At 47.8% G+C, this 27,390-nt stretch overlaps 1 protein-coding gene across 5 annotated transcripts in view; it reads right to left on the reverse strand.

Annotated features, from left to right (window-relative positions):
* Positions 1-27,390, reverse strand: part of HIPK2 (homeodomain interacting protein kinase 2) — a 178,871-nt gene that overhangs the window by 110,165 nt on the left and 41,316 nt on the right. For 4 of the 5 annotated variants that reach the window (XM_047850557.1, XM_047850554.1, XM_047850556.1 and 1 more), the window contains exon 2: positions 7,351-8,434. In XM_047850557.1, the coding sequence (XP_047706513.1) occupies positions 7,351-8,434 (1,084 nt within the window). Of the gene's footprint in view, positions 1-7,350; positions 8,435-10,243; positions 10,315-27,390 lie in introns of those variants that run through there. The other variant, XM_047850555.1, reaches the window with a different exon arrangement.

Here is a 27,390-nt window from a genome sequence, read left to right on the forward strand (position 1 = left end):
GCAACTCAGGAATCTCCATCTTATTTTTATTATTTTTTAATTTTTTCAAATGTCTTATTTCAGAGAGAGAGAGAGACAGAGGGAAAGAGAGAGAGAGAGAGAGAGAGAGAGAGAGAGAGAGAATGTGAGCAGGGGAGGGGCAGAGAGACAGGGGGACACAGGATCCAAAGCAGGCTCTGTGCTGAGAGCAGACAGCCTGATAACGGGGCTCAAACTCACCTACCGTGAGATCATGACCTGAGCCGAAGCTGGATGCTTAACCAACTGAGCCACGCAGGCGCCTCAGGAATCTCCATTTTTGAGAAGTACTTGGGTGGTTCTGGGGCAGGAGGATCCTTAGATTACACTTTGGAAACAACAGGCTTATGCCTCGAGGCCCAAAGTGGTTCGGGCCCAGCCCCAAAGCCGTCTGGCCCACTGTCCTCAGGTTTCGGGACACGTAGTTGGTATCCCTGCAGCAAGGCAGGAAGCTGGGCCAAGTTTCCGGGGCATTAACGCTGCTCAATCTCTAGGGTTGCTCGGCTTTGCCCGTGTGGTCCGTGAAGGTGCAGGTTATTTCATGGTCTTTGAAGGTGTGAGTGTGTCTTTGCATGTATGTGCCTGTCCGCTGCATGTGTCCGTGTGTGTGTCCTTCCCTGAGGTGGTGTGGGGGACACCTGTGCCCGTTGGCATCTCTGCTGCAGCCACGTGTCAGCTTCTGCCACCAAGGCGCCACAAGGACACCTTTGTCTGCAAACGCCATGCACGGGTTTACGCTGTGGCACGCAGCTGGTGTGCACGAACACTTGCATACGTGGGTGCGCGTAGGAGGGAAGGGCACTTGGGCCGATGTAGTCGAGCACACACGAAGCTTCCCACTTGAGCTTTCCAGTAAGAAAATTTTAATTTCAAATTATTTCACCGTACGGTTCAAGGTCCCAGAGATGAGTAAAGGGAAATTGAAGATAACCTACCAGCTGGACAACTTACTGGTTACTTCTCAGACAAGCTGCAGCCCTAAAAGCTTTCACGTATTTATGGCCGTCTCCCTGGGTGGATGGCATTGTCAATGGGTTGAGTATTTCACTTAATACCCTCAAACTGGAGCCTTGTCCTGTTGTTATCTGCTAGTAACAAAAGACTCATTTAAAAAGCCAATGCCTGCAATGTGATTGGTTTCTACACTCTTCAATCAAACCTAACTTCTAGTCAGGCATCTTTTATACTTTATTATCTGTACAAGTTACGTAATTTTTGAAACTACTTACATTTATGGCTTTATGAAGCTATGCCCCTCTTCTGAAGTGACTCAGAGTATGGCATTTTAGAATGTGCCGTGTCCCCTCCTGATAGAGAGGCGATCATGGAGGGCTCCCAGTTTGGGGTAAGAAGGCCAAACTCAATCCACAGGAGAGAAAACAGTCCCAGGGCCACAGACAAAACCACCGACTCTGACCCACCATACGGCCAAACACAGGCCCTGGTCATAATGGGGTCCAGATGCAAGAGTGTGGATGGCCCCGTTGACGTTCTATCAGTGACTCAGTAGAACACAGTGAGCTGGGGACACACAGGGCCAGGAGAGGGGTGGAAGCCTCCTGACCCTTCCAGAGCCTATCACTCAATAGCAGGGGTGGGATTTGAAACCAGGTTCCAAAGAGACGAGAGCTTCGGAATTGTGCCTTAGAGAAAGCAAAGTCAATAAACAAAAGAAAGCAAAACAAACGGATAGAAAACTATCCCCTCTAGGCCAAGTATGCAGTCACAGTACCTGGAAAGTTAAATGCACTAAAAGTGTTCACATTTATACTGGGGGGGGGGGGGGGGGGGGGGGAGGCATCATAATCCAGGGCTTATTCCTAAACAACTAGTACTGTCTCCTAACCTCTGCGTTTCCCCCACTCTGTTTTTCTTTGCCATTCCCGTTGAATAACTTCATTAACATCCTTAACTTCGTTCAATTACTCTGTTGTTAAATCCCAGCCCCATATGCCTATGTTAATGTCCACGATCAGACCTGATTCCCCTAACCCTTACTTTCCGACTCAAGCCTTCAGCTCCTTCCAGATGTGACCATCTTCCCTCATTTATGCCGATCCTGGTGCCTCCCAGGCTCCCCTACCCCCATCTCTCATTTCCTGTAAGACCCACCTCAACATTCCTCCGATACAGCTCTTGCTCTATAAATCTTCCCTGTTAGCCCATCTTGCAAATTCTTTCACTGACTTTGAATTTCTTTAACTGGTTTGCTCATGATTTGCTCCCTCCAGGCTCAATGAGTATCTGCAGAGTGATCAAACACTGGCAATAGCAAAACATCGGAATTACACTCTGGGTGATTTGTTTGTGTCCTGTGATCACCTCAGAGACACCATAAACTCCTCCAGATGAGTGATCTCTCTTTACCTTGTTCCCTTTAGTAGGTCTACCACAGGATGCACAGTAGGTACCTAGTGAATGGCAGATGAATGGAACTGAATTAAAATAGACCTTCACCCCACCTAAAACAACCATGTAACCAATCTGAAGACAGACTCTGCAACCAAAAGAATTAGACAAAAAAAAGGTTAGATTATTCTAAAGAAGGAGATTATCTGGCCATTTTTTATGTCCTAAATTTTTATGCCCATTGTTTTTTTGAGGTTTTAGTAACGGTCTTAAGTGTTCCAAATTAAGTCTAGACGGAGTGTTCTGAATTGCCAGAAACAAAAAAAAATCCACACATCTTAATCACTGACTATCCTTTGCCTGAATGGCATGTCTTTCCATTTGTTTTTCCTGAGAGTAGAGCTTAATATTTGGTCCTGTTTTTAGTTTGCTGATCACGCCTATAGTGGAAATACCCCCATGTCGATTTACCATTGGCTTTCCCTCCACCAGAAAACAACAACAACAAAAAAGCAAACAAGCCCCACAAAAACTGGTATGGATGTAGATCAAATAAGGAAATGGCAGAGACTTCCAAGGTGAGGTAACAAAAGTAAGTTACCTACGACTCCATTTCTTAGGGTGTGAGCATGTGAAAAGTGAGACCATTAAGGAAATCTTTCTCCCTAGCAGTATTTCTTGGAGTGGACCTGAGGCCACCTGCACAAGCTCACCCCCAACTGTGTACAGTGAAGTATGTGTGCGTGTGTGTGTGTGGGGGGGGATAAGGTGGGGGGGGTGGAGACTCTCTCTGGAGGCACTCCTCTGGAATTCTGATTTGGTGGGTATGGGCAGGACCTTGGTAGAAATGTGTTCTTAACAAGCTCTCCTGGTGATTCTTATGCACGATACAGTTTGAGAAGCAACGGGATTTGGCAGTTAACTATGTAACAGACCTTCAAGTTGGAAGGTCAAGTAGGAAGGGGATACTCATGCATCAGATATAAAAAACTAAAAAAAGGAGCCTCTGTTTCCTGAAAAACTCACAGTTGAGCTTGCCGCTGCAGTAATATGCCCCCAACCTCGGCCACCCAAATGCCAGAGTTCCCTCCCCATAACACCACCTACTTTTCCAGGTACCTTGGGCCGAGGACAGGAATGTCTATGTCATACTGTTTCCACATCACACGTCGGGCAAGGGAATAAGATGATATTTAATACTGTCCCATTTAAAATAAGGAGGGACAGGCTTAAGCGCCCGGCTTCGGCTCAGGTCAGATCTCACGGTTCGTGAGTTCGAGCCCTGTGTCAGGCTCTGTGCTGACAGCTCAGAGCCTAAGCCTGCTTCGAAAACGGTGTGTCCCTCTCTCTCTTCTCCTCCCCCATTCACACTCTGTCTCTCTCTCTCAAAAATAAACATTAAAAAAATTAAAGTAAAATAAGGAAGGGCATGCAAGTGTCCTCCTCTTTTAAAGGGAGAGGGGCGCCTGGGTGGCTCAGTCGGTTAAGTGTCTGACTTCGGCTCAGGTCATGATCTCACTGTTTGTGGGTTTGAGCCCCACGTTGGACTCTGTACTAACAGCTAAGAGTCTGGAGCCTGCTTCAGATTCTGTGTCTCCCCCTCTCTCTGCCCCTCCCATGCTCATGCTCTGTCTCTCTCTTGTCTTTCAGTAATAAATAAATGTTAAAAAAAAAAAAAAAAAAGAAAAGAAAAAAAGAAAGGGAGAGATCCCCAGGGGATAATGTACCCAGCATAGATATAGGGGGGTGCTGAGGGAACCAAGGGATCCACAGAAGGACAGATGCAGTGTGCTGACTTCCTTATCCCAGGCAGCTCAAACAGACACATTCTCTCAAGCTGTGGCTGTAAATGTCTTCCTTCTCAGATTAACAATGGACAATTGCAGATTTTCTTTCCATCCCCAGTGCCCGTAAGAGGCAATGCAATTGGGAAAATCAACTAGATAAATGTGGCCTGGAGTTGGCTGTCCCTCAGAGCTAGGATTAACACAGATAGAGCTGAAGACTGTCCTCAAACACCTGGATTGCTCTCGATGGTTGCCAACTACTCTGGGATTCAGATGAGGCCTGGGGAAGGAACAGAACATAGGGCTCAAACTGGGCTGGCTTTCATGTTGACTGTGCCCTTGAATCCAGAGCTGAGCCCAGAAAGTCACTATAAGGACCCGAAGCAAGCTTTTTGGCCAAAGTGACCCTGAGGAGGAAGAGGTCAGCCTGCTCAGAATTTTGGTTAACAGTCATCTAAGGGCCAAAGAAAAGGAGTCACATCACACCCAGGTGGAGGACCTTCCAAGAGTAACGGGGGTGCAGGGGCCAGAGGTGGAAGTTGGGGAGGGGGGAACTAAAGAGAGCCTTGGGACTGTCTGCAAAGAAGCCTTCCACGCCCACCAGATGCCCTGAGCTGGGTCCCAGGCCCCAGGTGCAGACACAAAAGCAAAGTAAACTGCAGAGACCATATGCTGGGAAAGGGACAGGCACAAGATGGTAAGATGTGAGGACATAAAGAATCCCAAAGTCAAAGTTACTGGATCCATCAAGTTGTACTCTGACAACTTGTATGCATTGCCTTTTTTTAAAAAAAAAAAAAAAGAAAAACAACAACAACAACAACAACAACAACAATCAGTCCCACAACCCTGGGATCATGACCTGAGCCGAAATCAAGAGTTGGATGCTCAACCGACTGAGCCACCCGGGCACTTCTGCATTGCCTTTTGAACAGTTTTTAAAGGTCCTTTTATAAGTCACCATGTTCACTTTCTAGTAAAGGCAAATAACACTGGTACCTGTTCGCTGAATGGCAATTTAGGGTAACTGAGTAATAAAAGCCCGAACACCAGCTATTCCTCAACCAGACCTGCGAAGGCGACAGGGTGATCACGCCGCCCAGAGCTACCCCTGGAAGAAGGGCCCTTTCTAAAGAGAACATGCGTCAGCTGTCTCACCGCCGCACGTCCTTGTCCTTCAACCCTTCCCTGGGGGTTCGCGCAGGGCCCTATCCCGCAGCCTCCAAGCTCAGGCCCTGCCTCCCCCTTGGCCACGGCGCGGCTCATGGTTTCCCTCTCCACGTGGCTCCAGAGCAGACGGACAGACAGCAAACTGCAAGCATGTGAGCAGTAGAACCGTCCCTCCCGGAGCTGGCAGGGAGGCAGGGAGACCAGGAGCGGAGGTCAGCAGAGGCTCCTCTTGGGCCGGGGAGATGGTGTGTCTGTGCATCTGGATGGAGTGGGAAAGGAACGCTGGGGAAGGACTGGGGTAGAGCCTGAAGAGCGGCTGTGGCCCAGCCTCCTAAAGGGGAGGGCGGGCCAGGGCCCCGAGACACAGCAGGGGTGGGGCCCAGAGGCCATTGAGGCCCCACTGGATGACGAAGGGGTGGGGACACGACCTGTAGGCTCAGACCTCCCAGGGAAGGAGGTGTGAGGTTATCTGCGGAGGCCTGCAGGCTGAGGGCGGTAAACGGGGCAGGGAGAGGGCAGCCTCGGGGATGGGTGACCAGTCCGAGGGGCCCACGCGCCTCTGGCACATTTCGCAGCCTTTCTCTGTGGCCTCAAGCATCAGGGTAGAAGGGCTCAGGCACACACGAGTCTTGGGACTTCGGTTTTATGGCCTACACGGCAACCTCTTAAATGCGGGTCGGCCCTGGCTTCTCACGGCAGCTCAGCTTCGCTCCTCGCCGACTTCCACCCTTGCGGGCCTGCTCACCGTCACCTCAAACACCGCCCATCACGGTCTCCCCAGAACGGACTCTCCTGCTTCCCGTTCCTTCCCGCTCCTCACACGCCGACCACGAGCTGGACAGTGAGCGAGGCACTCGGGCGTGGTGACAGTGAGCGTCACCAGGGCGCATCGTCCCAGCAAGCCCGAGGCCGGTGACTGGACTTCCCCAGCTGGTGGGCGAGGAAGTGAAGGCACGGAGAAACAAGGCAACAAGCCCACGCCACACAGCTCAGCGAGAGGGGGGATCCGGTTCAACCCGGCTCTCTCATCCGGGACCCACCAGAGCTGCTGTTTCCAACCCTAGCTGCTGTGCTGGGATCCCCAGAAAAGCTGTTAAAATAACATCCGTGCACGACCCCACACCCAGAGAGGCTGATTCAGCTCGTGGGGATTAGGACCCCCACCCGGCTTATTTTGCAACCCCACCCCTCACCCCCACCCCCGCAGGTGACTGCAACACACGGGCCAGGGCTGGGAACAAGTATGCCAGAGACTCCAGAGGGTCTGGCCGGGGTGTTGTGCTGTACCCCGGGGCCCAGCAATGTGCCTGGCACGCGCTGGAAGGGCAGTCAATCCTTGCTGACTGACAGAAGGAATGCAAACGCCACACTCCCCATCCAGGGCTCCAAACCTGGAGCTCCCACCAGGCATGAGCTGACTGGCCCCTGGGCCACACCTCACCCTCCTGCCCTGCCTCCTCCCTGGGGACAGAAAAGTCATTCTCCCCGCCTCACCTTCGTCCTGCCACCCCGTTCACCCGCCTCAGTGCTTGCTCCATGTTTAAGGATGCAGCTGTGGCCCCTTGGTCTGGTATTTCAGACCCCAACACCCCAGTTTATCCTTTCAATCACATCTGCCACCACCCAGGTGCCCCGCTGTGCGGGCGGGGGTCCTCCTCATCTCCCGTGCAAGTCTGGAGGCTTCCTGCAACAGTGACTCCGGTAGTGCCCGCCCCGTCCAGGCCTGGATCCTTCTCACCCATGAGGACCTAACTGCCCGGCGGTGCCCTTCACCCCAGCCTCCAGGGATTCCCTTCTGACTCCGAAGGTCTATGCCGAGAAGCCTACTTGGCTCCGGTCTCGCATGGCCTCTGACCATCATTTCCACGTGCACGTGTCCTCGTTTTCTGACTAAACTAAGATCACTTGAGGGCAACAACTGTGGGCACGTAATTTGGCTTCTCCCACAGTGGCCGCCACCGCCCGCGCTCCATGAGCGCCGCCAGGCCCTCGCCTCGCCATTTCATCTCTGTGAGAGTGGCCTTACCTGTAGTATCTGGACTGCAGGTAGGTGGAACACACAGCCTTGGACACGTGACTGGCCGAACCGAAGTCGATGACCTTCACTCTGTACGGCTGCCTAGACGGATCTACCAGCATGATGTTTTCCGGTTTGAGGTCGGCATGGATGAGACCGAGGCTTTTCAGCTTCATCAGGGCTGTGGCTACCTGCTGGAGGACTGGGCGGATGTACTTGAGGGGCAAGGGGCTGAACTTGTTCTGCTTCAGAAAGTCATAGAGGTTCTGCTCCAACATCTCAAAGACCAAGCACGTGTGGTTCTTGTGCTGGAAACACTCGTAGGCGCGGACAAAGTTGTAGTCGTCGGCGCTCTCTGTGCTCAAGCGGGCCAGGATGCTCACCTCGATCTGACCCTGCCGGGCATACGACGGGTGGTTCTTCAGGATTTTGATGGCCACGATCTCATTGGTGCCCCGTTTCCAGCACTTGACCACTTGCCCAAACGTCCCTCGGCCCAGGAATTCTAAAACTTCATAAGTGTTGGTCATGGAACACAGCACCTCATGCTGGACCAGCTGGTAATCACCCTCGCTGTTGGAGCCACTGTTTTTGGAGGTGGCAGTCGATGTGGTGGCAGTGGCTACAGTGGCCCCACTGGCATTATTCTGAATCATGGGTGGATGCTCTTCGATGATCTGCACGCTGCTCGTGTTCTCAATCTCCTCACTCTTACGCTTGAGTCCACATTTTTGGTAGGTATCGAGAAGGCTCACAGTGCTGCGACGCATCAGGTTGTGTGGTCCGCCGAGGACTTGCCCGGTGACAGAAGTGCTACTTGCTGATGTTACGACTATGTGCCCGGTGCTTCCTGGGAAGATGATGGTCTGCTCGTAAGGTAGGCTTGGGTTTGGGATCGGCAAGGAGGTGCTGACGGTTGTGGTGGCTGGCTGAGAAGGCGGGATGTTCTTGCTCTGGCTGTACACTTTGCTGTGGGAGCCGTACCCAGTCATGTCCCAGGCGGAACTCGGCTCCACTTTCAGTTTCTTCACACTACAGAAGGCACTTGATTGAAGGGTGTGAGGGGAGAAGACTTGCACATGTGAGGCCATACCTAGGAGGAAAAGAAAGGGAAAGACACGTATTTTAGTCTCCACGAAACGGACGAGCTCAGCAGTTTCATCTCAGTTGTGACCGGTGGCTTGGGTCCTAGACGATATTTTCCTCCCACTTCAAAGCAAGGTTGGGAAAGTGAACCTATCCACCCCGCCACCCCGGGGAAGCACATTCTGGTCACTCAGTTCGTGGGGCCGAGGAGTTCGTGTTCCGCCTGCCACCGTGGGGGGTGGGGAGGGGGAGAATTGTACAGTCGGTCAGGAATACAATCAAGACTCAGATACAGAGTTGGAATATCAGGACTTTGCTCGTGACTTATTTGTTTTTATAAATACTGTTTGTGATACAAACAGATTCTTCCCCAATTCTCGCTGGGTTGCGATCCTACTAAAACCGAGGACTGTATCAGGTGGCCCAGGTAACTGTTAGACTTAATTGTCCCACATGGTCTGCTACTCCTTGTCACAGACCCTGTTGGGTTAACTCGTTCGAAGAAACATCTTCCTCTACGGGGCCAGGCATGGCGCCACTCATGATCTGGTAGCTTCTGGATGAATCGTAATTACCCCCTGGGATCTTAGTCATCTTAAATGAATTCTCTAGGGCTGAGTAGATCAGCAGTTAGTCTGATGCTTTCATTTAGATGGTCTAAATAATACATTTTGTCATTTATTTTGTTTTATATCATTGAAACCTTTACTTTTTTTGTGGGGGGGAAGGAGTGGGTAGCACCATTTATGGGCTCTACTCACTAACTTTTCCTGCTGAATTCAACTATCCATAAATTTATCAATAAAGTACTGTTCTTTCGTACCAACATCTCAGCCACAATTTAGATAACCTCAGAAATCTATTAGACTATAACTCTGGAATATTGCACAATTTAGAATTTTGGTGATTCTAAAAACAAACAAAAATCATAGAAAAGTATCAAGGAAAAATAAGGCAAAGAAATGAGGAAGGTAAGTTCTTAACAGTGAAAGTGAAAACAAACACTGCTCATCATCTAACTGTAGTTGATAAACATTCGTTTTTTTGAGAGAGAGAGAGAGAGAGAGAGAGAAAGAGAGAGAGAGCGAGCAGGGGAGAGGGGAAGAGGAGAGAGAGAGAATCCCAAGCAGATTCCATGACCAGCGTGGAGGCCAATGTGGGGCTCAGTCTCACAACTGTCAGATCATGACCTGAGCCAAAATCAAGGTGGACGTTCAACCAACTGAGCCACCCAGATACGCCATAACCATTTCTCATAGAAGCACAAGGACAGTGGGATTTCCATCAAGGACTGCTGTTTTCTAGCCATCCTTGTGTTCCTGTCTCAGACCCCTCGCATTACCTAGAGTGGTCATTAAACATTTTCCTTCACACCCTGTCACCTGTCACCCTAGCCACCCTCCCTCCCAGCAGACACCTTCCACTTGTCCAGGAGCCCAACACCTGCAGTCTTGCTTTCCACCTTTATTCTCTTCATTTCAGAACATTCCTGAATCTACATCCAGCCCCCATCCTTTCTGCTTTCTCCCCGGTCTCAGAGGAAGCTGTGTCTCTCATTTCCAACCTCCAAATCTCCTTTCATTCTCATGATTCCTCCTCCCCAGTTCCCTCCACTGTCCTCTCCCTCTCCCAGAGCTTTCAATTTCTGCTTGTTAATTAGATCCAGGTCCTTAGTAGGTATTTAATAAAGTTTTGCCAAGCAAATCAATGACTTAATCTTTTTCTGCCTTCCTGTGTCACCGTGTCACACATTCCCAACTTAGAAGGTAAGAAGAGTAACAGCCATACTCTCCCCCTTTAATTTTTTCCTTCTCACCTGTCATCAGTGGTTTATGCTCCCTTTTCTTCAAGGCTCTCTCCTTAGTCTAGGCCCCCATCCCGCACATCCACACACTACAGCGCTGTGTTCTGCAAGGTTCTTAAAGGTAAATGACTTCCTAATTGCCTAAACCAATGGCCCCTTTTCAGCCCCTATTCTCCTTGACCTCCCTGCAACATCTGATATGCTGACCACAACTTCCTTCTCGATGCTCTTATCTGTGCTTATGAGAATCTGTAATCTCCTCCTCCAGTGTCTGATTGCACACCGTGTGCCTGGGTGGTTCCTTTTCCTCTTCCTCCTTTAAAATGTTGGTATTTCCAACATTTTGACTCTGTTCTCTCTGGAAGATATTCATTCAAACAGTTTGAGCTGTCATTTTTATGCAGGCGACTCCCACCGTTTATCTCAGGCCAGGTTCTCCCTCTTATCTTCCATTAGGAAGTTCTGCCTCCTGCAACGCCAAAGACTATCTCCCAAAGCTGAATTCCTTATCTTCTCCTAAAACTTTAGCCATCTCACGCCCCTTTCTAACATCCCCCTTTCTGTTCATAGAATATTCTTCTAGTCACTTGGTTCCAAAAATGTGGATTTACCTTTGATGAGTCTTCTTTTATCCATGGACAACGTACTAATCTTATTAATTTCTCTTTCTTTCAAAATGTCTTCTGTAGCCATCTCTGTATTTCCATTCTGGCTGCCACTTCCATGATTAAAGCATTTATTTATCACTTCCTAATAGGACTAGGGCCAATGCCAACATCTGGTCTACCTGAGAAGTCTTTTCCTCTAACTTGTCCATATTCAGTCACCAGATTAATCTTCCTAGAATAATTCTAGGCACATTACTCCCCTGTCCAAAAACTTTCAGTGTCTTCTTAGTGTCTACAACATAAAGCTGAGGACTCTTTCACTTAACGCTATCACATTCAATTTCAATTACCTTCTTGGTTTCATCTCCAACGAAGAACTATCCTCAACCCCCAACTTGAATTAAGCAGTTCTATCACTGTTTCTAGAATGTCTCTACACGTCCTACCTCCACACTCCTATCTCCATTCCCTCATCTGGCACGCCTTCAAAGTTATTCAAAGACAAGACAATTTGGATCCCTCCTCTTCCCAGACCTCACCAACCCACAGTGATCATTCCCGAATCTCTTTCCCTACAGCACTTACCACCATATGCACTATCCATTTGGCCACAAATTGTACCTCTGCCTTGCAAAATCTTGTCTTGTTGAGCTGAATTACTTATTTTTTTGTGCTATTTCACTTGTTACACATTTAGGTCATGTTTCCATAACCAGCTTATATTCTGGGTCCAAGAGCTACAGTTTATATTATCCATGGCAGGCACTCAGTTGATGGAATAAAAGCACTCTAACTGGCCAGACCTCCAGGAGAGCTTAGCTCTCTGGCCATAGAGCAATGACCAGTCATGGGCACCTATGGGACCTGGCCATCCCCTGGAAAATAAAGAAAAACCTGTCGCTATCTTCCCACCCATACCAAGGCTTTTTTAAAAAAAACGAGGCAGGGGTTGGGCAGCTCCTGCCCTGATGTCAGCACTCACAGTCTATCGGTACTTTCAGTCCGGACATGCTCTGACCGTCCACAAGCAGCCTCAGCCTGACACCCAGCACCTGCTCGGAGCCCCACCTTCAACCTGATCCCGTAGATCTAAGAAAGGCTTCCCTTCCTGTTTGGATCCTGAACTCCAATATCTACCTATGCAAAATGACTACACCTCCATATACATCTTTCGGCCCGGCAAGACCATTTTGGCTTGCTTATTCAGAATCTACACTTTACCTATTTTTTCCCCATTGCTCTTTCCGTTCAAGTCAACCTCCCTCTAATTCTGTCGTAATACTGAAAATGTTGTTTTCTATAGTCACCAGTACTAAATATTCATATTGTCCTAGATGTTGTCCACTATGTAGAAATAACCAGTCCCTCGACTTTTAGTAACTTATCTACTGGAGGCAAAGCGTTTCCTTTGTCCTTTGCTACCTCATGTGCCCCTCATTCCTCAACGCTCAAGTACTTGGGGAGGGAAGGGTCGCATGGCATTGGAAGAAAGTTGCTGATGTTACATAAGGGAGAAGTGGCTCTTTTCTCTATTTTCACTGTTTCAAAAACATTTTGTAGAAAGGCCAGAGTGTAGAAGTGGAAATTTACAGAGGGGAAGAGGATGGCTTATGACTTATTTGTTATTGGGATGACAGCCAAGGGTCATAAAATTGTGGAAATCATCGCTGGCTACCTCTGGTGACAGATGCCCGGGACCAGAGAGGAGATGCACGTGGCTAACAATGCCCTTCATCGCGCCTGGGGCCTCAAATGCTATTCCTCAGGATTACCATGATTCTCCAGATTTTAAAATCTCAAGTACCCACTAGGCTCTGGGCCAGATGTACTATGGACAGGGTAAGCACACGTCAGACTTTGTCTGGGACAGTCCAGAGTTACTCTTTCCAATCCATTCTCACAAAGGTCCTAGTTTGAAAGCTAGGAAGACAATTGATGGGTTTAGGCTCCCAGGATTAAGCGGAAAAATCAGGCCCCGACCCTAGACATTCCAACCAAAACAATTCTATGTGCCTCTTTGTCTCTGTCTTAATGGTTTATTGATAAATTCCGTTTTCTAGGATTAAGAGTAATTTTTTCCACCTAAAAATAAGAATAACTAAATATCTTCCTGATTTTCCTGAAGGATTAGCGCACAAGATTTTTTAAAAATGTCATTTATTAAAGGACTGGCTCATTTAGTTCTTTTTTCTCCCCCTGCTTAGTTGCTTAGTTTCTTCATAATTTTTTATTTCACAACTAGAAGAACTGAAAAGTTGCTTCACATCTGAGTACATTTCCTTTCCATTTCACCACCCCAAAATTATCTACTGGAAGATCAGACTCTGGTGAAACCATGGGGATGAGTGAGGGTTCAACTATGATTTAAAAAGAAATTAAATTGAATTCAACTTCACTGAATTCTACCAAAGCTTGAGAGAAGGAATTGTAAGTAAAATAATGGCACCATTTCCCGCAGTGGATAAGGTTTAATTGTGGTTTGGCAGATGTGAAATAAGATTACCACACAGAATCCAGTTATATTATTCGCGAGAACACAATCGTGAGCACCACAATCGTGAGCACCTTGGTGTAGAAGGTACACACATCCCCACTTGCCCAAATCCTCTGACACACACTTCTGCTGAGTAATGAGTGTTTGATAGGAGCAATCAGGAACTTAAAGGAAGGATTAATTCCCATACCCGACGGGATGCCGTATCTGTATCATAAATCAAATTATTACATGAAGATATCGTCCAGTTCTAGAATATTTCAAAAGAAATGTCAAAAATACACGAATGTTAGAAATGAGCACCTGAATGGATATTTTTCAACATCTAGGGTTAATCTGAAAAACCCTTGATCACCCTGTAAAACATGATAATTGGACGCCTCGGGGCTTGAAAAGTACTAGGAAAAAAATGTCTTCATGGACATGCAAAACCATATTCATACAATTTTAATGATAGTCTCCCTGCTTATCAAGTTTATATTTCACAACTAGTGCAAAGATAATTTCAGATTAGCCAATTTTAAGTGATATATTTCCAAAATAGTGTACACTAAATGCCTGTGGGGCTTTTACATTGTTTTCAATCAAAGTCGGTTTATCCTCTAGTGGTGTCACGTTAAATATACAGTCTACTCCATCAGAGCACAGTTGAGAAGCAAACATACACTCGACAGAATTCTTCTGTCGATAATGACAATAACAATACTACTGACTGCATTAAGGGTCCTCTCTATAAAAAAGGCTGGGGCTGGGCACAGAAGGAAACACAAAGACATCTAACACATCAGCATTGCCTAAAGGAGCCTCAAATCTCATGGGTTTGTCAAGTTCACTGCAAATTAAAAAACAACAGGCAATTCTAGGCAACTTTAAGTAACTAGTCAAGCTAAACATGACAGGAGTTTAGAGGAGCTAAGACTTGAGCTGAGATTAGAGAGAGGGGGTATCTTTGAAATGTTCCAGGTCCTGCTAACTGGTGTAAGCAAACTGTGGGGAGCAGCCGGCACTAAGGCCCTATGCCCTCAGGAAGTTTAGGATTTGCTTGGAGATGACAATGTAGGGGCATTTTACATAGGAAAACAACAAATGCTAAATGAATAAACAACCGTGTGTACCAATAGCCTACCCACCCAGAAATGTCATCTTCTAACTCAGTCTTTCAGAAGTAAGTTTTGAATACTCAGTAAGGCTGGGGTGGAGCCCGACCACTAAAGCCACTCCCATCCAACCTTTAGCCTTCACCCGGCCTTACTGACTGTCCTCTAACACAATTAACAAGTTGCAGAGGGACTATCATTGACTTTGCTCTCTGTGTCAGACCCCGGGTGCTTACACCCCACAACTGTAAAGTGCATTTTCCCTGTTTTACAGATGAGTTAATGGAGTCTGGGGACATGATCTAGTTTGTCCAAGGTCCCTTTGCTACTACGAGCAGGGCTGGGATTTGATCTGATGTCCGCCTGACTCTCAATTCATGCTATTAACCATTCTTTTTCACTCTTCAGGTTCTCAGACTAGAAGTTCCAAACAGGGAGACCGGTCCAACAGGCAAGGAGAAATAAAAGCTGAGATGGGAGAAGCGACAGATGTAAAGTATGGGGCACCCCCGACTGCGCACCACCTGCTAAAATCATGGGCACCCACGACAGTGATCATCCTAAGCCATCTACCATTTCTGCATCATCTGGTTCCCATAACATCCGAGAAACACAACCAGTCAAAATCGGTCAAATAAAATAAGTGTACGTCATTAAAGAGGTAAACCTCACTTATCCGATGCAGAGTGGCCCCAGTGGGCAGAGCGCTGGTCTGGAGTGAGATGATCTGGGCTGTCACGGCAGTCCAGGGGTGAGGCAATGAGGATCTGGACTAAGGGACTGTCTGAGGAAACAGAAAGGAGGTAGCAGAAACACAAGGCTTTGTGGAGAAGAAAAGACAAGACACACTGACAGGTGGGATGTAAGGGCAAAGGAGAGAGAAATCAAATACGTCTGGGGGGCTCAAAGGAGCAGGGTTCCACGGCCGTGGCAGGAAAGACGGGGGGTGGAAGCAAAGCTGTCTGTCTCGGGGGCGGGGGATGGGATAACAGAACAGGTTTTCCACAAGTGGAGCTACAGCACTGGCAAGGTGCCCAAGTGGAGACATTCAGCGTTGAACTCTTCACGCTGCAACTCTGAGGCAAGAAATTCCTTAATTTACCCAAACTAAAGTGTCAGGAGTCTCTGCTCGCTGACCATCGGCATCTACTTCCCATTTGCTCAGTTGAGTCTTGAATGAGGATAAACCATCTTGAAAAGAGAATGGATTCCGACAAGGTGCGCTAACCTGGCACAGGATTAGTCAGAGGGGGAAGAGGGCAGGGTGACCCTGGATCAGCTCACGCGCACACCAGAGATTGCTAAACAGAGATCAGCAGGACCAGTGACAAAGACACCAAAAGGGGAAAAGACTAAAATCAAAAGTTCACATCCCAAAGAGACGGAGGAAGGAAAGGTGTCCTTGATTTTGAGGGGAGAGTCCGGCTGGAAGAGCTCTATTTTGGATAGATTTCATTGTAGGCATTGATAACAACATAGAGGAAACGTTCTATATGGACTGAGAAAAAAACCAGGACAGGAGAATGAGCGAGAGATCGTGACTGGAGATATTGACCTTAAGGGCCATCACCAACACCTAGATGGAAATGGAGTCCGTGTGGGTAAAGCTGTTTCCCAGGAGAAACGGTGTAGAAAGTAGAGCAGATGGCAAATAAAGAAATCCTTGGGGGCACAGACGTTGTCGAATAGTATGAGGAAAGTATGAGTCATGGGGAAAAGTCAAGGATAAAATGATGATAAACACAATTAAGGGATTGATCCTAGAGAAGGAAAACAGAGAAAGAGCTACTGGGCCTGGCTGGATATAAGCCAATAGCCTCTTTTCCCACAGTGTCAGGAGGAGAGAAAGAAGGGGTGCTTTCCCGGGAAGAGAAGCAAACGCACCATGTTACCCTCTTGCTTTTCCAAGAAATGTGATTCTCTTCAGGACTCTCAAAATCCTTTACGTCATATGCCTTGAATCTACAAATTCTACCAGAAGCTGGAGTCCTTCAATTGAGAAAGCATCCTGTCCTTGCCATTTGCAAATTCTCCTTATCTGCCTTCCTACGGGCTCGTGATGTGTCGAAATCGGCCCCTCTCAGGTGCAGACTTACTTCTTTTTGGAAGTTGCTAACCTCACCTATAACAGCTTTGAGCCTCTCTCACATTCACCTTGCTGTGACTCTACCATATTGCCTGAACAAAGCCATAAACCGTGATAGATGAACCAGCCTTTCACGGCAGCAGGTGAGTACCGTAGTCCACGAATGGATTATGTGGAGGCCATGTTACCAGGTGTTTACAGGCAATCTGGAAATTAGGAATCCAATATAATTCTGGTGAAGGAAAGAATGATGCCATTAAGACACACATGCTTTCCAGTTTCTTTCTCTAGGAAATTGGCAGAATCCATGAAAGGAGAAACAAAACTAACTCAAAAACTTTTTAAAACAATAAAAGTGTTGTATGTAATAAATGTAATAAGAGTGTTGCATTAATCAACACTCTTGTTAGTAAAAAAACAAGGAACAAAAAAAACCCCTAAACTCCTGAACATCAGAGTATTAGTTTCCTGGGGCTGCTGTAAGACAGGACCACAGACTGGGTGGCTGAAGCAACAGGAATTTGTTCTGTCACAGTTCTAGAGGCTGGAGGTCAAGATCAAGGTGTTGATAGGTTCAGTTCCTTCTGAGGACTCGTTCCCAGAATCCGTTCCAAGGCTCTTCATGGTCTATAGGAGGCTGTGTTCTCCCTGTGTTTCACTCCCTCTTCCCTCCATGCATGTCTCTGTGTCCAAATTTCCCTTTTTATAAGGACACCAGTCATGTTGGATTAGGACCCACCCTGATGACCTTACTGTAACTTGATTAGCTCTGTAAAGATTGTGTCTCCAAACAAGGTCACGTTCTGAAGTACTGGGTGTTAGAATGAAGCATGTGAGTTTGGGGTGGGGGGCACAATTCAACCCACAATAATAATAGGTTTAAGGAAACCAAAAGCTTTTTACCAGACTTTAATCTTCTCAGGATATAGAGTCTGGATATTCCAAAAGAACTCCCTCAGTTTTTCCCTCCTTAGAGAGAAGATATTTCATTTTGTGATTTCCCCATATCTTGCCTCGAATGACCTATGAGGGCATTTCAATTAGTCACATATTACATATGGAAACAAGCAAAAGCAAAGTGGTTATTTTCAGTTAAATTCTGCATGACGTGCATGTTCTAGTGCTTCTGGAAAAGGCCATGCAGGGATGTACCTGTTATGTATCCTGAGGATAACTGCAGTCAACTCTGATATAAAGGAGAGTTGGCAGGGACATGTTAGTAACACCCAAATGGGAAAGAGTCAGCCAAGTTTCTAGTTCTGACTCTGGGTGTATCAAATATTTGTGAAGTAGGACATGAGTAAGCTCAAAAGAGAAATCATTTGTGGGCTGGGCATGGGATGGAAGTTTTCTTCTCGGGCCAGTCTTGTGTCACACGTACTAATTCTCTTCTGCTGTCCACACTGTCCTTTTCATGCAAAGCCTGTGGTGGCTGTGACATTTCCCAGCTTTGCATTTTCCTTCCAACTGAGGATCTCAAGAAGAGAGCCCTTCCTAAACAAACTTGATGGGATGAAAAGGGTAAATATCCACCAACTGTAAAAACAAAACCAGCTTTACTCCTGGTTCCAACACAGATAAATTCCATTCAAATATACATTTTCCAAGGATCTAGAAGGATGCTCATTTTGTTCCTGAAATGTTCTAAATAAGGCGGTTGAACTTTCAATGGTATTAATTTCCAGGTGTTTGAGTCACAAATTTTTGCAAAAGCCTTGTCCTCGAATCTCTCAGCCACTCTCTCTCATTACCGCCCCCCCCCATTCACTACTGCTCCAAAATCATGACTGACACCTCAAGAAACGAGTGAGCCAGAACTGCAACAGATCTTGGGGAGACCAGGTATGTATCTGGCAATGCCATGCAAGCCTCAGTTTCGAGTTTTCTATCCTTTAGAAATGTCTTATAAAGTCTAGTCCAAATCAAGGCTAAAAATCCATTAGGCTTTTTACTCTCGAGTGCAAAACAGAGTTATTCTGGTACCATACTGGTAAAGTAAAATCAAATGGTCTCCTTACTTAACCGTCACTCATCCCATGCCCAGCCCACAACCGATTTGTCTTTCTGAGCTCATTTAGGTTCACCTCCAGAAATGCTTGGCACACTCAGCATTGGAACAGGAAACCTACTTTCCTCTTCCCCATTTGGTATTCTAATTACTGTGCCACGCCAACTCTTTGACACCAAAGAGTACGCAAATTCCATTACTCTATGGAATGCTATTGCTATGTGTCCCCTCAAAAGATATGCTGGAGTCCTAACCCCCGATACTCGCAAAGGTGACCTTCTTTAGAAAGGAGGTCTTGAGGCTGTGATCCAGTTAAGATGAGGCCATTAAGGTGACTCCAAATCCAATACAACTGGTGTCCTTATAGGAAGAGGAGGAAAGACACAGACACACAGAGACTTCCGCGTTAAAGACAGAGGCGGAGATCAGAGTGGTGTGGCCGCAAGCCCAAGCGTGCTGAGGGCTGCGGGTGCCACCAGAAGCTAGGGAGCGGCCAGGAAGGCTCTGCCCGGAGCCGCAGTGGGAGCCAGGCCCTGCTGACACTCTGCTTTCCGACTTCTGGCCTCTGAACTATGAGAGAATAATTTTGTGTTGTTTCAAGCCACATTTTGGGTACCTTAATGCGATCATAGCGCTAGGAAACGAATATAACTCTGTAATATATTTCAGGATCTATTTCACCGAAAAAAAATATGTTTGTACTCAAGCTGTGATAAAGCATTTGTAACAATCGCAGGGTCACGCAGGCCAAATGGAGTCTGTCTTTGCCGCCTCTTGGTTGAAAAGCTCTAGAAGCATCCTCAGCTTTACTCCCATGGCTTCGTCACCAATCCTGCCAGGGCGCAGAGCACCTCCCCTTTCGATGCGAATACATTTGTTCAGGGCAACCCACATTCGACTTCAGAACAACAAAATTTGGGACGAGAGCAGGCGACAGTTCCATCTGTGCTCAGCTGCAGCCCACCAGCAGTTAAGGAGTCCGGGGAAGGCATTTCCTCAGACCCGCCCTCTTGAAACCTCAACTCCTTGCTGTTAGACAAAGAAGCCAGGACAAAGGCCCGCCGCCTGCAATCTGCTCCCGGTACAACACCTGTTCGCTGCCTCTTGTGCTCATGTTTATGTATGCCTCCTAACGTTTCTCTCCTAGGCTGTTATCTACCCGCAAAGAAAACTTCGTGAAAGCTGTCAGGCAGACACAGGGATGCCTGTGAAGCCGCCCACACACAGGCCTCTCTCCCTTGGGTTCTCTTCAAACCCAGGATCCACCCCACCCTCGGCCGGGGGCACAGCAGCACACCCCTCTTCCCGGACTGAAATGCCGACCGCCGCTCCCATCGGGAACTCTCCATTGCTGCTCCTTTGCTCCCTGGCGGGTTTTTTTTTCATTGCTCTCAGTTGCTTTAACTGACATCTGACAAAACTCCATCACAGATCATTTTGGGGAAAGGGAGAGGAAGTGCCACTCCCGTGGTGGAAAGAGAAGGGAAGTGGGAAGACACAAAGGAAGAAAAGTCAGAGAAATGGGTGGAAGGCTGGCAGGGATGCTGGGAGGAAGGTAGGGGAGGAGGAAAAGGAAAAAGAAAAGATGGCAGGGGCGCCTGGATGGCTCAGTCGGTTGAGCGTCCGACTTCAGCTCAGGTCATGATCTCGCCGTCTTGTGAGTTCGAGCCCCGCGTCGGGCTCTGTGCTGACAGCTCGGAGCCTGGAGCCTGCTTCGGATTCTGTGTCTCCCTCTCTCTCTGCCCCTTCCCGGCTCTTGCTCTGTCTCTCAAAAATAAATAAATGTTTAAAAAAAAATTTTTTTTTTAAATGAAAAAGATGGCAGAGAAGTAAGAAAACGCTTGTGCAGATTAAGGTGGGCTCTTATGTCTGCCGCAAGGACACTTTCATGCTAGGAGTCACTGCCATCAGGCCAGCCCCGGTGAGGTTATTAGCCCACAGCCTGGGTGCTGGGCTACCCACAGGCGGCACCGAGGGGAGGTGACGCTCTGACGGTTACTGGCGCCTTCCTCCCGCAGCATGGCTCACGCATAGGAGAGCCTGCCCGTCTCCTGCCTCGTAACGCAGGCAGGCACCTGGTGACGGGGGGGGGGGGGGGGGGGTCACAGCGTTCTGAGAGCTCATTCCAGACTGCTTCCGAGTTCCCGGGGAGCACGTCGGCCGCGGGCTCTGCCCCTCGCTGGCTGTGCGGTCTCGGCCTGCCGCATGGCCTCTCTAGGCCTCAGCGTCCTCCTCCAGAAAACGGGCACGGCGAGAGCTTCTCAGGGGGTCGTGGTGAGGATTAATGGCGCGAGGACACGCGAGCACTCAGCCCGGTGCCTGGCCCACACGCGCAGTTCGGTGTGCCATCTCCGGATGGACAAAGGAAACAGAGAAACAATGAAATGGGTCTCATCTATTACTTATCTCAAATGCTACTCCGTCAGGAAAGGCAAGTTTGATCAGGAAGAAAGCAACTTCCGATAACCCTGAAGAGGATGCCTGGAAACTTCAAGGGCTTGAGAAGATTCACACGCAGAGCCTGTATTTTACCTACTTTGCCTAAAAAACATGTGCCTTTTTTCCCCTTGTAACTCTTTTCTTCTTTTCAAGTTTTGATTTGTTTTATTTAAAACAAATTTGTTTAACGTTTGATTTATTTTTGAGAGTGAGAGAGACAGACAGACGGAGTGTGACAGGGGAAGGGGCAGAGAGAGAGGGAGACACAGAATGTGCAGCAGGCTCCAGGCTCTGAGCTGTCAGCACAGAGCCCGACGCGCGGCTCGAACTCGTGAACCCCGAGATCATGACGTGAGTGAAGTCAACGTTTAACTGACTGAACCACCCAGGTGCCCCGCAAGGTTTTATTTGAACGCTCCTGTGACGTGGCTTCTTTTCTCTCTCTAGTTGTGTAGTTCTCTCAGCATTCAGACCGATTTCTTGGTGTTTGAAATGATTTGGTATTCACCTGCTGTGCTCGAGGGACGAGGTGAGCCAAGGCCACCCTAACTCCTCCAGGACTCCTTATAATGCTTTATACCAAAGTTCTACCCCTGGTCATAATTGGGACTCTCTTTTTATTTTATTTTATTTTATTTTATTTTATTTTATTTTATTTTATTCATAAGCGTAATTGATATACAGTATCATGTTAGCATCTGGTATGCAACATGGTTAGTGACTTGACATTTGTAGACATTGTGAAGTGACCACCAAATAAGTCTAGTCACCATCTGTCACCTTACAGAGGTCCTACAATATGATTGAACTATATTCCCCATGCCGCATGTTATATCCCCATGGCCTACTTATTTTATAACTAGAGGTTTGTAGCTCTTAATCTCCTCCACCAACCTCCCCTCCCCCCCCGCCCCCTTCCCTCTGGCAAACACCAGTCTGTTCTCTGTATCTGTGAATCTAGGTTTTGTTTTGGTTGGTTGGTTTTTGTTTCTTAGATTCCACATATAAATGAAATCATGCAGCATCTGTCTTTCTCTGATTTATTTCACTTAATGTAATACCCTCTAGGTCCATCCAAGTTGTAACAAATGACAAGATTCATTCTTTTTTATGGCTGAGTAGTATTCCATTGTGTGTGTGTGTCACATCTTCTTTCTCCATTCATCATTTGATGGACACCTGCGTTGTTTCCCCATCTTGGCTACTGTAAATAACGCTGCGGTGAACACAGGGGTGCATCTATCTTTGCAAATTAGTGTTTTTCTTTTCTTTTGCCGGAAAGCCAGTAGTGGACTTGCTGGATCATATGGTGGCTCTATTTTTAATTTTTTGAGGAACCTCCATACCGTTTCCATAGCGGCTGCACCAGTTTATATTCTCACCAAGAGTGCACAAGGGTTCCTTTTCCTCCACATCCTCTAACCAGCATTTGTTATTCGTCTGTTTGATAACAGCCATTCAGACAGGTGTGAGGTGACTAGACCCAGTTTCTAAATACAACGTGTTCATTGCAGATCCGTATCTGTTACATAAACTATGACCTTTTTTGATTGAACACTTGGTAAGAAAAAAAAACAAAAACAAAACTTGACCACCCCTAATACATCTGATATTTATTTTTAATAAATTATACATGTTCTATTTTACTACCATAGTATGCCTACTAAAAAACACAAAAACATAGAAGATTTAAAAGAATGGGATAAAATATATGTATTTCTAGTGTTTGCTTCTATTTCCCAATAAATTGTTCTGAGCCCCTCACTTTGAAAACCCCCGCCTATGACTCAGATGTCCAAGCCAAGTGAGTTAGCCTTGTCCACATGATTAACTGCGGCCAATAAAAAGTGAGCGTGAAATACCGTTTCTGGGCAGAGGCTTTGCGGAGCCAGTGTGCGGTCCCCCTATTCGATCCTCCCGCCAGCGATGATCCCCGGGGTGGAGGCTGCATGGCCAGAGAACTGAATGAGGATAACCAGGAGCAGAGGGGCCCCAGCTGAGTCCCCACAGGTACGCAGGCAGCACGACGGCGAAACACACACACCCTTGTTGTTTTAAAGTCCCGGGTTGCGGGGGTTTTTGTGGCCGCAGTATAACTCAGCCCCTCCTAACTACAATGCAACTTCCCTTAATGCTGCTGTCCCAGATGAGTCTAAATGAACGAGGTCGAATGTAATTATATTTTGATGCTCGTCGTGCTCACCCGTCGAAAGCAGAGCGCACCATTTTTAGAGACAAATTTAAAACTTCTAAATGGTTCAATCCCTACCGCCCCTATTTAGGCACCAGGTCTGTGCCCTGTGAAAAAGCTTCATGAGACCATGCGTCAAACGATGGCAAAGCTCCCATCCTCAAAGCTATTAAGTGATTTCAGGTGTGCGCACCCTTATCCCCACCCAGGAACGCTCCAAAAAAAGCAGAAGGTTTAGGATCATCTGTCACACATGCCTATTAGGCTTGGAACCTTGGAGACAAATGACATGCTAGCACTGAAATGGGAAGCTGCTCTTCAGATCGGCCACGGCAGTTTGGCCGAACTGACGCTGAGGTGCCCTAGTCGGAGCCTCAGCACATGCCCCTCTGCTGCTGCTTTCCTGGGAAAAAGAGACTTTTTCACACCCTGCCCCCAGCTGCATGATGCAATGCTTCTGTTCTTGGGAGAGAATACCCAAGTTCTGACATCATAATAACCGTGGGTATTACTCACGATACGCTCACAAGCCTGGCGAGGCACAGTCTGTACCCTCTTTATCACTGAAGTCAGCAATGGGTTTAAAAATAGCATTTGCTCCCACACCCAGGGTACCACTGACTCATTAATGGAGGAACAAACACTATCCTGGACTCCTTACTTCTATGGGGTTTTAGACCAAGGCTCCAAGAACTGAGGTACAGCACGTGTCCCCGCTCTAATAGGGGTGCTGTGCTGTGCCAACTTACAGAGAGAGCTCAGCAGATCCCAAAAGAAGGAATCCTTAGAAATTGCAAAAGCAGGATTTAAGATGCTGTCATATTTGTGACTCAAACATGATCATCCTAAAATGTCATTAAGGAAGATATCTATAAACCTGGGAACTGTAACATGCTGAACATACCAAAATAAAGAGGGATGATGTTACAGTGGTAAGTGACAGTCGTCGGAGTGAAGTTTATAAATAAGTCGGAGAGTTCTCATTGTTAAGGGGGGGAGAGGGGATTTCATTTTAGATGTCTGATTCAGGTTCTTTAGAGAGAAACATCCCTAGAGAGCCTTTTTTAAATTTATAGTTATCTGTAAAAACACATAATACCTTTTGCTCAAATTCTGTGCTTACTAAGCAATACGATCTCTTACTGGGATTCCAGAAAGGCCTCCCTGACCAAGGAGGAAATGCCCTTGGCATAAGCATGCCTCGCCTCTCTCTGTAATGATCCAGATTAATCAATCAGTCTTCTGTAAGATTAGTTACTGCGAGTCAGTCCTTCCCGACCTCATAATCCTTGATGAATTTATGAAGCCAGATTTACAGATCTGCCAGGCTGAGGATTCTAGAGGCCATGGTGAGCATCCAGAAATGTCTGCCGAGAGACTACCATGTTCAAGCACCATCCCAAGGGCTGTGAGAACAGTACTACTGCTTATGAAGAGAACACCACAAGGAGATGGGTGATGGGGAACCGATAACTGACCACGTTAAGGCTGACATAACTGTTTACTGATGATATGCCGCAAGGCTTGGAAGGAGGACCGAGCACAGGACAGAGCACCCCAAGAGGAAGCGGTGGGAGGTTGAAGCACAGAGGCCAGTGGGTCAGGAGACATGCATCGCAGTTAGGGAATAAGACTAAACATTTTTTTCCCAGTAGGCTTCACCCCCAGAGCAGAGCCCAATGTGGGGTTTGAACTCACGACACTGAGATCAAGACCTGAGCTGAGATCAAGACTGGACACTTAACCAACTGAGCCACCCAAGAGCCCCTAAGCCCATTATTATTTAAGATTTATAAGCCATCTACTTCCCACAGGACCTGGAATGGTTTGCAGATATAAGAATAAGATAACTTGGTGCGCCTGGGTGGCGCAGTCGGTTGAGCGTCTGACTTCAGCCAGGTCACAATCTCGCGGTCCGTGGGTTCGAGCCCCGCGTCGGGCTCTGGGCTGATGGCTCAGAGCCTGGAGCCTGTTTCCGATTCTGTGTCTCCCTCTCTCTCTGCCCCTCCCCCGTTCATGCTCTGTCTCTCTCTGTCCCAAAAATAAATAAAAAACGTTGAAAAAAAAATTAAAAAAAAAAAAGAATAGGATAACTTAAGATACAAGAGGAACACCATTATCTGAAGGGAACACAAGGAAGAATGAGGACGGCTGAAAGCACCTGAGGACTCCCGCAGGGAGTGGCACATGCATTTGGAAAGACGAGTTATAGTCAGACGTGGTTTCAATTTTATCCTGTAGGCAGCAAGGAGTCGTGAGGTGTTTGTGAGTGAGGAGAGGGCCAGTCGGCCTGCCACATGGAAAATGGCCTTGTGTGGCCAAGGCCAAGAGGCTCGCAGCCCGCCTTGGAGGAGGTTCTGTGAGGTGAGGTCTTGAACGAAAGGTGTAGAGCTGATGGGATGGTAAGGCAAGGCCACAGACAAGAGACTGAAGGAGCAACCTAAAGACTGTGGTGGCGGATGGGGAGGGAGAGGGCAGGAGAGGGCTTGGCCATACCATAGAGCCGCAGTGATGAGTGACAGAACACGGGGCTCTCGCTGACTTGGAGCAGCAGAAGGAGGCATGCCCTGGTGTTCGTGGCCAGGCCTGGGGGCTCTTTGAACCAGGATGCTCCCTGGGAAGCATCAATCGGCAATGACCCCTCCAGCCGCCCAGATTCTCCGTGAATGTGTCTCCAAGGCCAGAGCTGATCTAAAATGAAATCAGTTCTCACACCGGGTCTATGAGTTACTGCCCCATGACGATGCTCTCCAGCCGTAGCTGGAAGGACACTACCAGGTAACATAAAGCCTTAATCCCTAGGCCGGGGGGTCCAGGAGTGACAGGGACCTATAATCCTCGAGCAAAACCACACGGCAACCCTTCCAGAAGCACTCAACCAAAACCATCCGGCCTATGAGGGTATCTTTTGTTACACACGAGATATTAATGGAGAACATCCAGATTTCTGTGTTCCTTCTGATGGCGGGTGTGGTGAGAACTCTCTGGTCTTTCACTAACATCAAATACATACACTCCATCTACTCCCCACACCACCCCCCGCCCCAGCCCAAGTGAGCCAAGTGGACCCAGTGCTCAAAGTCCTCTGTATATCAGTTCTCAAAAGGTGGTGAAGGACGAAACTTCACCGCCATCCTGCACCACACGGCTCTCAGCGGCTCGCCTTGTGGTCTTGACCCCGCTGGCCAAGCCCTTTTCATTCTTTTTCAGTTAAGCAGAAAATGAACCATCAGCTCCATTTCCACTCTCTCTGCATGAATCCTTTTCCCTTTTCTTTCTTGGCTCAAACTATATGGCTCATATAGGATTCCCACCGTGTTCTTCAGGGACTCTTACCTTGCTAAGTATTCTTCTCTTCTAAGAAAGGCTGAATCCAAATAAAAGGTGGGAGAGAGTATGAACACATTCTAAGGGGCAAATGGAAATACAAGAAGGCAAAAGAATAAACTTGTTGATTTCTCGTCCCCCAGCTTTGACTCCTACAAAATGCTAGAAATTACTGGGGGCGATGAAGGGACCTCTAAGGAAGTGAAGTCAGCAGCCCGGGAACCTGTTTTCCATGCTTTACTCATGCCATGAAATCCCATTAAGGCACCAGGAATCCCCAGGAGGATAAGTTCTAATACCAGTCAGTTCAAAAGTAGAAACCACTGTGCAATTTGCTCATTTCTCCCCAGGCTTCAACCAAAGCACGGGTGAAAATCATCAAGAATCAGCCTTTCCCCGGGCCTGGTGGAGAGTGAGCCGCCAACGGCCAGGGCCAGGGCCAGGGCCAGGGCCAGGGCCAGGGCGGGCAGCACTCAGGAATGTGGGCCTACAGATAGATCTGGCCTCCATGCACACGAGTTGGGGGCAGGAAGCGCCTCCATGCCCCCTTGGTCCTGGGCCACACGAAGTGACTCAGAACTATGGCATCACAACTCAGCCATGAACAGAAAACAAACAAGGAACAAGGTGGGCCTCTCTTCAGATGCAGGCTAAAATCTGGGGAAACTTATCAGAACAAAGAAAAATGGTGTGCTTGCTGGCAGCCTGGTTTCTTTTTACGCACGGGGAAGCCTTTCCTGCTGATTTAAGAGAGAGCCCCACCTGCTCAGAGACCGAATGTCAGTGCAGAAGGAGAGGGAAACTGCACCTTGAGCGGCAAAGACACCGAAACGATCCTGAGAGGGGGATGCAAGCTGGCTCCAGCACGCGAGTCAAGTCTGCGGGAGAAGGGCCGCCCTCATCAAAGCT

The sequence above is a fragment of the Prionailurus viverrinus genome, chromosome A2 (genome assembly GCF_022837055.1).
Source record: "Prionailurus viverrinus isolate Anna chromosome A2, UM_Priviv_1.0, whole genome shotgun sequence".
Taxonomy (NCBI): domain Eukaryota; kingdom Metazoa; phylum Chordata; class Mammalia; order Carnivora; family Felidae; genus Prionailurus; species Prionailurus viverrinus.